The 12,676-nt window shown below is 54.5% G+C and overlaps 5 protein-coding genes across 5 annotated transcripts; 1 reads left to right on the top strand and 4 right to left on the bottom strand.

Moving 5' to 3' along the window:
• Positions 1–525: 525 nt before the first annotated feature.
• Positions 526–1,626, top strand: COCSADRAFT_184045 (uncharacterized protein; the record flags this gene model as incomplete). The annotated part of the gene is made up of 3 exons (XM_007705294.1): positions 526–696; positions 774–1,061; positions 1,171–1,626. The coding sequence occupies 3 exons, from the start codon at positions 526–528 to the stop codon at positions 1,624–1,626; spliced, it is 915 nt and encodes a 304-aa protein (XP_007703484.1).
• A 24-nt stretch (positions 1,627–1,650) lies between these two features.
• On the bottom strand, positions 1,651–2,637 carry COCSADRAFT_202494 (uncharacterized protein). The gene is made up of 4 exons (XM_007705293.1): positions 2,483–2,637; positions 2,371–2,400; positions 2,076–2,222; positions 1,651–2,004 (listed from the first exon to the last, which is right to left on the bottom strand). The coding sequence occupies exons 1-4, from the start codon at positions 2,514–2,516 to the stop codon at positions 1,937–1,939; spliced, it is 279 nt and encodes a 92-aa protein (XP_007703483.1). The 5' UTR covers positions 2,517–2,637; the 3' UTR covers positions 1,651–1,936.
• Positions 2,638–3,577: 940 nt separating this feature from the next.
• COCSADRAFT_239969 (uncharacterized protein) lies at positions 3,578–8,477 on the bottom strand. The gene is made up of 4 exons (XM_007705292.1): positions 7,668–8,477; positions 7,210–7,599; positions 3,851–6,948; positions 3,578–3,798 (listed from the first exon to the last, which is right to left on the bottom strand). The coding sequence occupies exons 1-4, from the start codon at positions 8,280–8,282 to the stop codon at positions 3,696–3,698; spliced, it is 4,206 nt and encodes a 1,401-aa protein (XP_007703482.1). The 5' UTR covers positions 8,283–8,477; the 3' UTR covers positions 3,578–3,695.
• A 626-nt stretch (positions 8,478–9,103) lies between these two features.
• COCSADRAFT_239957 (uncharacterized protein) lies at positions 9,104–9,440 on the bottom strand. The gene has a single exon (XM_007705291.1). The coding sequence runs from the start codon at positions 9,416–9,418 to the stop codon at positions 9,137–9,139; it is 282 nt and encodes a 93-aa protein (XP_007703481.1). The 5' UTR covers positions 9,419–9,440; the 3' UTR covers positions 9,104–9,136.
• Positions 9,441–9,861: 421 nt separating this feature from the next.
• COCSADRAFT_345287 (uncharacterized protein) lies at positions 9,862–11,688 on the bottom strand (the record flags this gene model as incomplete). Its single annotated transcript, XM_007705290.1, has 3 exons — positions 9,862–10,677; positions 11,174–11,183; positions 11,525–11,688. The coding sequence occupies 3 exons, from the start codon at positions 11,686–11,688 to the stop codon at positions 10,141–10,143; spliced, it is 711 nt and encodes a 236-aa protein (XP_007703480.1). The 3' UTR covers positions 9,862–10,140.
• Positions 11,689–12,676: the final 988 nt, after the last annotated feature.

Raw genomic sequence — 12,676 nt, 5'->3', positions numbered from 1 at the left:
AGATGCGAACTTGCAAGAAGGTCGTACAAACATATCAGCATTGAGATGAAGTCCACAAATACTTCCATGCAAGCTATTTCATGATGAAAACATGACATCTCCGGATAAATGACTTGCAGGTGGAATCAAATGTACAAGTAGACCTTTGAACACATTAGGCCACCTGCGCCATCTCAGATTCTGTAACCACGCAAGGATCCACCTGCACTAACTCCCAATAGGACAGAACCAGCATCCTACGTGCCGGCTTTTTGAACGGGCAACCGCTCGACGCGGCACAGCACTGTAAGCGGTGCATACCAAGGCAGCGGTTGCAGACAGAACGTAGGATGCAATGTGGGACATGCAAGATCAGCGGCTGCATCCCTGCCCAACAGGTGGAGATGTTAGAGGAAGCGATGATCAAAGAGTATTTTAAAGCCAGGTGGATCTTAGAAAAAAGAAACGTCTGACGGATTTCACATCACTCTTTTGGATTTATCATAACGTTGTTTTTACCCTACAATTCGATTTCGATATCCAAATATGGCACCGAATCTAAGTGACCTCCCAAAAGACTACTATGTCAAAGCAATGCAATTCACAAAACGTGCGCATCAAGATGCGTATCCAGCGATTGATCCAAGTCTGCCAGAACACAGCTTAGCAGGCAAAGTCGTCATCATCACTGGAGCTTCACGCGGAATCGGGGCTACGGTACGTCCAAAAAAATACCGATTGTGCATATCGTACATCACACTCGAAACTAACACCTATCTTCGAAAAAAAAATAGGCAATGGTGCCAGCATTCATCAAAGCCGGAGTCAAAGGCATGGTCCTCCTCGCATCCAACGCCGCCAAACTATCCACCGTCGAAGCCTCTGTAAAAGAAGCCAATCCCGCAATCGAAACACTAACCTGCGCCGCCGACATCTCCAACTCGCAAGCGGTAGAAAAAGCCTTTGAAAGCATCAAGCAGCGCTTCGGCCACGCAGACATCCTCATCAACGCCGCAGGCGTCCTAACCGGCGACGGACCCAAACTCCACGAGACAAACGTCGACGAATGGTGGAAGAACTTTGTACGTTTCATTTCCCCTTTTCCAAACCCCGTCTACACCAGGCCAAAATTTCGAAAACACAATCCCCCCCTTCTTCCCCTTGATCACCCGACTAAAATGATCCATATAGGAAGTAAACGCAAAAGGCACATACCTCCTAACCCGCTCCTTCCTCTCTCTCCTCCCCACCCCCTCCTCGTCCACCCCAGCCACAATCCTCAACCTCAGCTCCTGGCAATCCTTCTTCACCGTGCCCGCCGTGGGTGGCTACCTCATGAGTAAATTCGCCGTCGACGCCCTCGCCGTGTACGTCGCCGCAGAGTATCCCTCCGTAACCGCCATTTCCATGCATCCAGGCTTGGTAGCTACGGATATGCTCCGCGAGCCGTTTGGCTCGCTGTTTAACAATGATAGTGCTGAGTTGGTGGGGGGCACGGCCGTGTGGGTTTGTCAGGAGAAGGCGAGGTGGTTGAGTGGGAGGTTTGTGAGTGTGAATTGGGATGTAGAGGATTTGCTGGAGAGGAAAGGCGAGGTTTTGGAGGGGGGTTTGTTGAGGTTGGGGGTAAGGGGCGAGTTTGGGATGTAAGATGGTGGTGATGAGAGGGGTATTGGAAGGGGTGATAAAGGCGATCAGGGTATACATGCATGCGATACTGGTTGTGTTTGGTTACTTTGTGTGGTACTTGAGCCCATCTGTTTCGCCTTTGAGCTGTGGAATCGCTTGTCATGTCATCCTTACACAGGATTGTGCTTCGAATTTTCTGTTGCTGACTGAAGAAGCATGCTTCTTTTGCCTTGATATGTAGATGCTTAGGTCCACTGATTTTTTTTCTTTCTGAATTTAATATTCAAGGCAAGATTCCCCCACCTTATTCATCTCTCCAATCCTTCTTAAATCATTTCTTCTCCCCCTGAACACTCTTTCCCCCGGCTTGCGTCGTATCCCCAACAAATTTCCCTGCCGCTACATTCACCAAACCGTCAGTCTCCACATTCTCTTTCAAACCCCCCCACCTGCTCTCGATACAAACGTACCTTTTGTCGTCTCCCCAACCCCAGACGTAACGCCCGTCACCGCATCTCCCAACCCTTTACCACCGGCTGATACTACGTTCCCCGTTGTATCGGTTATGCCTTGGACGCCTTTTCCGACGGTGTTGGTTGCGGCGCCGAGCGTGTTTCCTGCCAGTTGTTGTTAGCATGGCGAGTTGGGAAGGGTGGACAAGGAGGGTAGGGAGGTGGGTTGACAACGAGGCGTTCGGTTAAGCAGTGGGTGAAGGGAATAAGATGAACGAGGTGAAGAGAAAGAGAAAGAGAAAGATCAACATACCCAATCCACTCGCCGCCGTTCCAAAGAAACCTATCACGCATCAGCCTCTCTCTTCCTCTCTCCCCAAAACCAACTCCACCCCCCAAACCCATAGCCAAGTGCAAAAGCTTACCTTTCTGCTGCTGCTGCTCGTTCTGCTCAGCCATATTGATCTTATGTAAACTGTCGCTTTTTTCGAATCGCGTATTATTCTCCCTTTTTTGCCCCGTTCAGAGAAAGAGAATCAATTGAAAAAGTAATGTCAGAGGTTAAGTGTTATGGACCTCCGGCAGCAATCACGACTTATACCCGTTTGCAGACAGGGGTTGATCTCATGTTCAGTTGATATGACGTAGCCTTATTCCCTGGTCCCTGCACGTCTTTGGCCCCCCTCCTTCTCCTCCCGCCCCCCATTATTTTTATCTCGTCGATCTTCTTTGCATGGTAATTAAATCACAACGTCACTTTGCTTGCACAGAGCACATTGCCCCCCCCTCTCCCCTGGCCCCGGTTTGGACTCAATTGGAGGTGGAAAGTTGAGTACCTTCGACACAGCGACAACCACATTCATCACGATCAACACAATGGACGCAATCTGTGAATAGAACAAATGCATTCTAACTAGAGCAAACGAGAAATAATACATCGCAGTTTTCATCCTCCGTCATTCCATACTAGCCTTTTGTTCAACCACATAAAATCCTGCTTCTCGTGACCCAAGTCATTTTTGGTTCGCAGGTTGCATGCCTAAGCAATGTCTGCTATCGTCGGCACCGCACTATCAAGCTACCCACTTTTCGTTTGCAAAAAAAAAGTGAGAATGAGGAGAAGAAGAAAGAAGAAAAGTACATCGAGGTTGCGGAAATCGGAAAGAGACATTGACAGGAGAAAACGGCATCCCTTCTACCTGTCCAACCCTACCCCATCATGACAGAAAGAGATGACAAACTTGAGGAAAACGGTGATGCAAAATCAGAGCCCCGGGATACCGCCCATGACGCTTATGAAAAGCGTGCAATTTGGACCTCCTTCCCTCTTTATATCCGGAACGCCGTCGTGTTTGGTAGTGCCGTGATAAACATATGTGAAGAAAAGTCGAAGCTTTTTTAAAAGGTCACCCGTGAGAGATTGAGAACCCAAACCCATCTGGAAACGACCTAGTGCTCGACAACAAGGAAACTTTTGGAATCCACCAATCTTGAAAAGCTGTAGTAAGGAAACCCTGCAAAATGCAGAACAATGCGCGCTGACATGCCCCCATCTATGCAACGAAACAAGCGATTAGATTACCGCGTGCGGCATGGTCTAGGGGTATAACCGTCACGCGCCTGAATGAAGAAAGGTAATCACTCGGATGACTTGGCCTCCGCCTCGGCAGAGTTCTCTTCTGGAGCTTGCGACGAAGAGGCTGCCTCGCCGGCGTCTTCGTTGCTAAGGGCTGCTAGCGCACTGTCATGATGTTAGTACGGACCTTTACATGTTGACCAATACAAGTACTTACCTGAAAGCATTTGCATGGGCATTCGAGTCCTTCTCCTTCTGCACGGGTGGAGTGCCAGTGCGCGAAGAAGCTCCAGAGTCGTCACCACCACGACCCATCATGCTGGGGCCGAGACCACGACGGCCACTACCGCTGCGGCTGCCGAGCATAGACGGACCAAGTGCTCCGGCATTGTTGAGGTTGCGGCCAGAAGCGCCCTTGGAGAGCTTGCGGAGATCATCCATCTGTACACGGCTGCCAGTGTCGGGCGGCGGCTGCATGCCAGCACCAGAGAATGAGCGGGCATCGCCACGGCCCATTGGCAGACGGCCACCACCACCGCGCTGGTTCGAACGTGTGCGCTCCATCTCGGCAGCCTGCTGAGCGGCCATGGCCTCTTGATGGATCTCAGCAATAGTCTTGGGGCCCTTGAGATTGTCCTTGGACTTCCATCCAGCCTTGCGCAGATCAACAGTGTCGAGCAACATGAAGCGCATACGCGAAGGAAGACCCTCCATATTCATGACCTTCTCGATACGCTCAAAGTACATGTTGATCATCTTGGGGCCAGCCTCGGCAGACTCCATAGTTGCACCAACAGTGCGGAGCAGCTTGACCAAGCTCTCAATGGCAGCTTCATCAGGAAGGCCTTCAAAGTCAAGAAGCTTCAGTACACACTCGTGCATGATTCGTAGCGTCAACATGCCGAGCTTGTACAGCTCTCCGATAAACTGGATCAGACCGAGACCCTTACGCTTAGCAGCAGCGGCAACGTAGTAGTCGTCTGAAAGCAGCTTGGCCTCCTTGCCGTCCTCGGGAGCGTCGGGAAGGTTGACTTCCCAACCACGCTCGAACTCTTCCTGACAGCGGTTGAGAAGGTACTTTCGGAAGAGAGCACCACCAACCACAGGGTTGTCATGCTTGTCTCGGACGTTCTCATCCTTGATTTCTGTGCTCATGGTCTGCAGCATGCGACTGCAGAACTTGGCATACATGGAAGACCAATGGCTTTCGTCACAGGCCTTTTCGAACGTGAGCTGAATGACTTGGCGGAGCGTGCGGCCGTCAGTCTCATCCTTGGATTGCCCAGCAATCTCGAGAATCTGGTCTGAAATCTTGTCGAACTTGTCGGGTGTCATCTTGTTGAGGGCAGCCTTGACCTTACGCTGGACCATGTCAGGAGGCATGTGGCCTGAAGGCGGCGCGGCTGCTGCGGGCGCAACGATCGATTGGGGAACCCATCCAGTTTGCGAGCGTTGGAGGGCCTTAACCTCCTGACCGGCAGTAAGAGGCATGGCCTTGGCTTCTGAAGCAGGGTTGTTGTTGCCACCGCGGCGGCTACCGCCTCCCTTACCACGAGAGCTTCCAACACGAGGAGAGTTGGGTCCGTGGGGCATGCTCTGGTAAGAGCTGGTACGAACCATTGGGGGTGCCATAGGGAATGCGCCACCACGTCCACCACCTAGAACGACATGAGCAAGAGGGTTCGTCATAGAGCCACGTCCACCTTGGGCTTGCTGGAAACGCTGTTCGGATGTCGTACCTGGTGGGAGTGTTCGGCCTCCCAATGAGCCGCCTTGGCCAAATGTGCCCATGCCACCACCACCTCCGGCGCCGCGAGAGGGCTGTCGTCCGCCGCCGATCATGGAGCCAGGGCGAGCCGATGGAGGACCGCGAGCCGAAGCAGGCTCATCACCAACAGTCTCCTTCAGCTTCATATCCCAGTCAACAGAAGGCTTCTCCTTGAAGACATCCTGGAACTGGAGCAAAAAGTCCTTGTCGTACTGGCGACCCTTGCTGCGGTTGCTGTTGTTCAGAGCCGGGTTAGGGCTTGAAACGCCTTGCGGGTACTGAATCTCGTTGCGGACTTCGAGGAAGCGTGCAGTCTTGAGTGCTTGCATACCAGCAGTTGGCTGAGCGGGTTCAACAGACTTGTTGGTCTCAAGTTTGAGAGCAGCTGGCTTAGGCTTTGTGCCAGTCGGTGTCTTGGAGGGCGCAGGAGCGGCCACAGGGGCAGGCTCTGCTGGTTCCTCAGTCTGCGAGGCACCAGGACCAAACATGGTGTTCTTCTTGAGGCTTGCGAAGAGCTCCTTATCCTTGGCCTCGCGTTCGGCCTTTTGTTCTGGAGTCTCTGCTGCACGAGCTGCTTCGGCCTCTTCGGCCTCACGCTCGAGCTTGCGAAGGCGCTCTTCCTCTTGCTTGATCTTCTCGGCAGCGTTGGCCTTTTCGGCCTCGGCCTTTTTCCTCTTCTCTTCAGCATAGCGCTTCTCGTCCTCTTCACGCTTCTTCTCTTCTTCCTCCATTTCGGCAATCATGCGCTCCATCTCTTCATCTTCCTTACGCTTCTTCTCTTCTGCGTCCAGCTCAGCCTTCTTGGCGGCTTCAGCTTCCTCCTTCTGCTTAGCCTCGAGGGCAGCCTTGGCCTCTGCCTCTTCCTTGGCAGCAAGCTTAGCGCTGGCCTCAGCCTTTGCCTCGTCTTCACTGGCCTCCTTGGCCTTCTTCTCAGCTTCTTCCTGGAGACGGAGCTTCTCTTGGAATTGCTTGACAAAGTCGGCCTTTTTAGCGGCAGTGTCTTCAGCGCGAGTGGTATCGGAGGCGCTTGGTGCGCGAGGAGGAGTGGGAGTGGCGGCAATGGCTGGTGACCTGGGAGCAGCAGGTGGAGCAGGTGCGGTAGCAGATGGGGCGGGTGATGAGCCCTTGCCCTTGTTGAAGTCAACAACCTCACCGTCGGCAGTCTTGATAACTATGGCCTTGCTTTGCCTCTTTGGACGCTCGAAGTTTGTGGTGGGTGCTGGGCTCGCCGATCCCATGCTGGGCGTGTGTGTGTGCGAGATATGATTAACGTTGGTCATCGCAGGGGTAGATGGCTGTGGAACAGCAGACGATGGGCGCTCCGACATGTTGGAAGGCGTACGGGACATGCTCTGAGCCTGGGGTTGGTGGCCGTAGGGTGCAACACCGTAAGGAGCCGGCTGCATTTGCGGAGGGAAGGCGTGGCCACGACCGGGACTGGCGGGGACACCTGGATAGTGGATGGACTGCTGTAGTCCGTAGCCCTGACCTTGAGGGTAGAAGTTGTTGTACGGATCAAGGCCAGGTTGCGGCATACCGTACATGGCCTATATTGATATGACGGTTAGGAAGGGTTTGGTGTGGTGGGGGGTTTAAAAAAAAAGATGGAGGGGTGGGGAAAAAGCGAGAAAAATTGTTGGGCAACATTGAAAGAATGTTTGAAAAAAGGCTCTTCGTCATTCGCTGGCCAACGGTATGAGAAAATAAAAAATGTGGAGAACTATGGTTCAGTGGAAGATAATCGGATTGGAAACCAGAAAACAGAGAAAATGATTGGGGGAGGTAAAAATGGGAGATGGTGTACACACCTGCTGAGCATAGGGCTGTCCTTGGTAATATGGCATGCCCTGTGGATTGGCAAACTGCTGTTGCGTATGCATAGTAGCGGGCGTCATGGCGGGGCTGCGGTTCTGCGTGTATGGAGAACGCTGCGCCATCTGGCCTGGAGGCTGGAATGGCGGGGTCATACCGCGACCCATTTGTTGAGGCATGGAGCGGTATGGCTGTGGCGAGTGGTTTGCCATTTGTGGGTTGTAGTGTCCTTGCGGGTACCCACCACGGCCGCGGCTAGGAGGGTAGCCTCGACCCATGTTTGCATTGCTCATGTCGCTGTGTGCAGACTGGGAGGATTCACGGCGCAGATGTTGAGCCTGAGGAAGCGAATGCGAGTTGGGTTGAGGGGGCATGGTAGGGCGAGCCTGTATGTGGATTAGCATGTGAGGCTGAAAATGGTGGGGGCCGTATCCGAAGCAAAGCGCGGACTTACGTTTGACTCGGTGCCTTCACCGCCTTGACCACCAAACACCAGATTTGGTCGAGTGGGCAGACCGTCAGGCTTGGGGCCGCCAGAAATGGGTGTAGGAATGGGTGAGGGTGAATGTGCTGGAGAAGCAACGCGTGGATTCTGTGCCTGGGGGTTCAGGTTTCCCTGGACTACGGGCGAGGCGTGGGCAGGCGCTGGGGAGGCGGCGAGCGATCCGAACTTGATACCGGAGGGGGGGCCGCCTGCAGTGGCGATGGGCGGAGTCTGCTTGATCTGAACAGAGGACTTGCGCTCGTGGGCGTTGGCGCTGCCGTTGGGGCCACCGCTCACAATGGTGGGCATGGCGGGAATGGCGGGCTTGATGGCACTGTTGCCGTTCACCGGGGAGACAGAGGAGCTCTTTCCATGCTGCGCGCTCTGAGGTGCTCCCACTGCCACGGGTGGGGTTGCGCTAGACACGATTGCAGGCTTGGTCGCGTTTGCGTAAGAGCTCCGGGCAGCGGGTTGCGCCGATCCAGCGGCCACGGTGGCGGACGATCCTGAGGAGGAGTTGTTCGCGGTCGTAGTCGAGGAAGCGGCGATGGGCGGGGTCTGCGAGTTGGAGATGGAATTACTCATGGACTCGGTGATGGCGGTGGGAGAGGCGGGGATGAGGATGCGGTCGGCGGGCTGGACAATGGGTTTTGATGGATATTCGCGGATGACGTTGTCGCGGGAATCCCAGATTCGAGCGAGGGGGCGGGGTGGGTTCTGCGGTATTAATGAGTTGCTGGCAACAGCGACTCGGGGCGGAGCAGAAAAGAGTGTCTTTTGGATGAGGCAAAGGGCAGAGGTCAACTCCTTTACACAGGGCGTTGGAGGCTGTCCGAGCGCTTCAATGAAGAAGGAGTCTCGACAGGATTTCCGTGTCCGGATTGGGGTGGGGGGGGATGGACTTCGACGAATAAATTCGTGAAACCAGCAAGCAAGCGGCTCTTGTGATGATCACCGAGTCCGCTGCGTGTCGAGTTAGTAGATGTTCTCGCTATGGAGAGACGGGTGTGAAGAGGGACGGCGGTTGGGCTCTTTCGAAAATTGTTTGAGTGCCAGGCTAAGCCGCAACAAGGATGTTGGCCTAGCCGAGCCCTTGAACGTCAGCCCCAACACCTGCGCCCACCACGTCCAAACCGCGGTTTGCTGTGACTGCATCTCTGCATGTGCTTGCCGTTGAAGAGTCACGACGTTGTCATTGCAGCATTGGATTGAGAGGGCCATTGTTGAGGGGCCATGGCGGACAGCACGAGCACTTGTGTCTTGATGCATCCGATAAGGCAGGCGGGGGATGGATAATGGCATGCCATAGTAGTGTCGCCTCTCCCACTCTGCCTCGCCACAACATCGACCAAGCACATATGTACATATACATGCAGTAGCGCATACTGTGTACATACGTACTGTGTTGAGCCCTGCTGTTTCGGAGGACGGATGCCTCGTCATGAAGCGTTCATTATCATAGGCATTGCTCTTGTGGTTTTCCCCCGCAGTACGACTTTTGCTGATGCTCTGCCAACGTGTGCTCCGCAAACCCCAGGTCGCACAACTGGGCACAGGCGCTGGCTGTCATGGAGAAGAGAAGCAACAGGCAGCACCGCAATGGTCACGACGACATGCAGGCCTGGCCAGTCATACAAACGCTGCAGCAAATGACCCCGCGACGGCAGGACGCAAAAACATTGGTGACTGGAGGAGTACTGACGTCTTGTATCGCGGCCCATGCACAATGACGCCCGAATATAGAAAAAAAAAACAGGCATTCACGTGAAAGGACAAGTCCGGTTAACCCCGGCATCATGTGAGGTCAGCCCTTGTGCTGTTGCCACAGTGCGGTGCACTTGGTTGCGCCTCCCATAGTCAGCTATCAGGCGCTGTGCTACTATGTCGCTGCTGCCTGCCTAGAATACGGATTCAGGCGCACACATGATGTACGGACTGACTCTGAGGACGAGTCAAACGTCTGTCGTATACGTATGCGAGCCGTAGCTGGTGGACTGAAAAGATGCGTTGGTATTCACGAATAGGAAGAGCAGGAAGTACTGATACGAACCGATACGAAGTGATAGCTGGTTGTTGTTGTAGTAGTAGTAGTAGTAGTAGTAGTAGTAGTTCCTCCCCCTTTGAACATGTGTTCAGTCTGCTCACAGCTAAACTGGTACTTTCCCTCTACTTGCGGTCATCCCTACTACTGACGGCGGGGTAATAGATTCTACTAGATTGTACTAGCATTAAATTGGCGCACATGTGTTGTGGGCTGACTAAGGCAGTCGGCGTGAAGCACGTGGCGGCCTAGTGCCTGGACAGTCAGCAACGGCACTCAGCACTCTATCCTCTACGCATTACGTGCAGAGTGTGGAGTGCCCAAGTGCGCAATGCGGAGTGCGGAACGCGGAGTGCAGTCGTGAGGCACAAACACCCAACTACTATGGGGGGAGAAATAAAGTTACGTGCCACAGGGAGACGGCCGGCTAGCACAGGAGCCGACAGTAGATAGCAAAGTACCGTCATGCAACTTGCCCTGTAGTGCCATTGCCTCTACCTGGCCTGCGGGTTTGCAGGCCTCAGTAACACCGCAGGAGCACTGTCGTGGCATAAACAGCTCCCGAACGCGGCGCTTCCTGAAACCATGCCCGAGGTCGAGATGCACCAAGCTGTTGAAGGGAAGGACCTTGGTGGTACTTTTATATTTGGTACGAGTCTTGGGCCGGGAGGGTGTTGGCTTGGAGGGACACACGTGATTGGCCAGGCGCCCATGAATAAGACGAACATGGCCTGGCGGGGGTGCGACAGCCAGGGCAGAGACACCTAGGCATGACTGCGCTGGCATTTCTGCCTCCCCCGTCAATCTTGGCTCAATCACGTCCTGCCCCGCGGTTGAGGCTGGTGGGAGGTGTGGGGGAGATTGCATGTCGCAGAGTGTGCCGTGCGGGCCTTTGACTTCTTGTTGCGAGAGCAGAATTTGGCCGTCTGGAGCTTGTACCTAGCAAGCAGCAGTACTAGGAAATCCCACCTCTCATACTAGACGTGGGCGTCGGCGCTTGGTCAACCTCGGCGAACAGGCGCTACTCGCTGCTTCTGAGGCAGAAAAGCCGCCGGCTGTGGCAGCAAAGGGCCCCTAGGCCTGCATCTTGAGGCGAAAGCCCAGTTTTTAACATGTGCCAGCTTCCGCATGTCGTATCTTGCTCCGCCCCCGAGCGGCGTCGAGTCAGAAGGTTTGTGGCCGATGGCGCAAGCCTGCCGTCGTCAGATCGCTGGCCGCTGCTGGTAGCCTCGTATTCGTCAGTGATCGCCCTGCGCCGTACGCAAACCCCAACGGCTGAGGAACCACATCTCGGGCACTAACAGCGCCTCGCAATCCTTTGGCGTTTACTGCTACCATTGGTAGATGACATGTCAACGCGAACGCTGTCTCGATAGCCCTGTCTACTTTGCTTTTTGCTTGCTCTACCTAGACGCCGGCACATTGACGTACGTACGCATATGTACCTGTGTAGGTAGTAGGACGGGCGCAGTGGGAAGAGAGGGGGGGGGGGGGTGGGTTTGGCGCTGCAGGCGGGAGATGAGTGCTTTTTTTTTGCTGGCTTGCATCGTCGCGTCCCGCCCTTTTGCTTCTTCGCCCTGCCGTTGCTGCATCGTCAGGCTTCGACTAAGTAGGTGAAGGTGTAGTGTACCGCCCCCGACTACACGCCAACCGCTGGCCGCAAAAAGCATGGATGCCCAATGGCTGGCATTGGCCATGCGCGTCAGCCTTTTTCAATACCTCGCTGCATCTCGCTTCCCGCCCGACAGGTGTAGTTTAGTACAACTACAACAACAGCTACACCTACACTACACCTACGCCTAGTCGAGGTACACACTTGACCATCATGACGCCAGCGCTACCAAACTTCGCCGCATCCCTGTCCGCCTGTGGACCGAGCGGTACACCCTCACCTCGCTCCACCGAGTCCACGTGACTAGCCTTTCGCTTTTGCGGTGCAATGCGAGCCATCGACGTCGACTCCGCTCCCAAACAGGAAACCGACCACCACACGTCATGTTGGTCCAGCCGCGCATGCGGAACCGAGGACCGGTTGCAATAGCATTGTCTCCCAGGGCTGACCTTCCCACGCCCCCAGCGTCCCGCTCGCCTTTTCCCTTTCCACCATCCACCCTCCACCACACATACTCATGCATCGCTCGACGATCCCCTTGGGCTTCTCCAAAGCCAAATGCCGTCAATGGGTCAGTGTGCTCGCAACCCCAGCTTTGAGCCGTACATGCATACTATACACACGCACACGTACATATGTACTCCGCATTCTCCTCACGGGTGGGTAAAAGTTCCTGTCGAACCAGCGGGTATTCAGCCGGCATGGCTCGCAACCACTTGCCCATTTGCACGGCCCCTTACTCATCTTCAGGCACGTCGTTCCGGGTTCCTTGGTCTTTGATGCCGCGCGCCTTACTCCCATGTACCTGCACCACGAGCCCACCCTTCATCTCCTACTACGGACAATAAATTTGGTTGCCGCCATGTCCGACTTGGAGTAAGCTTTCCAGTGGCTGTGCCTAGAGGCAGCACGACACTCTTCGTGAATAAAGGCACCCCGCGTATGACAATGTGGTCAACCTCCACTGCACCCAAACGCAGCTACAAGGATGGCACCAGCCAACGCTCGTGCTTGCAGCACCAGTAGCACATGATGCGCTCCGCACAACGTGAACGGTAGCTATCGAGCCTCGAGCCGGAATCGCGTACCGCATCGCCACGTCCGTGTCCTGGAGACGAGGTACCATGACACTAGCTGGGCCTTTCTTTTGCTAGACTATGGTCCTTCCTTGTGTCCTGGGCCCACTTGAAACCTCCGTTTATTTGCATTTCTTTGGGCCATCATGGCTCGGCCCTTCGTCGACGTCTGTCCGAGGCTAACAAGCTTTGAATCCACAATGACAAGCTGCTAGGACTGTCCCTAAATAACGCCTATCACACCGCCACC

The sequence above is a fragment of the Bipolaris sorokiniana genome (assembly GCF_000338995.1).
Source record: "Bipolaris sorokiniana ND90Pr unplaced genomic scaffold COCSAscaffold_13, whole genome shotgun sequence".
NCBI classification, from domain to species: Eukaryota; Fungi; Ascomycota; class Dothideomycetes; order Pleosporales; family Pleosporaceae; genus Bipolaris; species Bipolaris sorokiniana.
Note: the sequence above shows the minus strand (reverse complement) of the source record. Positions and strands in the feature narration are given on the sequence as shown.

Excerpts from the sequence above, each read along its gene's own strand:
- COCSADRAFT_202494 (XM_007705293.1), bottom strand. The coding sequence starts at position 2,516 with ATGGCTGAGCAGAACGAGCAGCAGCAGCAGAAAG. Across the intron at positions 2,401-2,482 it reads CGAGCAGCAGCAGCAGAAAG|GTTTCTTTGGAACGGCGGCG; the intron begins GTAAGCTTTTGC and ends GATGCGTGATAG. Across the intron at positions 2,223-2,370 it reads AACGGCGGCGAGTGGATTGG|GAAACACGCTCGGCGCCGCA; the intron begins GTATGTTGATCT and ends AACAACTGGCAG.
- COCSADRAFT_239969 (XM_007705292.1), bottom strand. The coding sequence starts at position 8,282 with ATGAGTAATTCCATCTCCAACTCGCAGACCCCGCCCATCGCCGCTTCC. Across the intron at positions 7,600-7,667 it reads GTGAAGGCACCGAGTCAAAC|GCTCGCCCTACCATGCCCCC; the intron begins GTAAGTCCGCGC and ends ATCCACATACAG. Across the intron at positions 3,799-3,850 it reads GCCCATGCAAATGCTTTCAG|TGCGCTAGCAGCCCTTAGCA; the intron begins GTAAGTACTTGT and ends ACATCATGACAG.
- COCSADRAFT_239957 (XM_007705291.1), bottom strand. The coding sequence starts at position 9,418 with ATGGGCCGCGATACAAGACGTCAGTACTCCTCCAGTCACCAATGTTTT.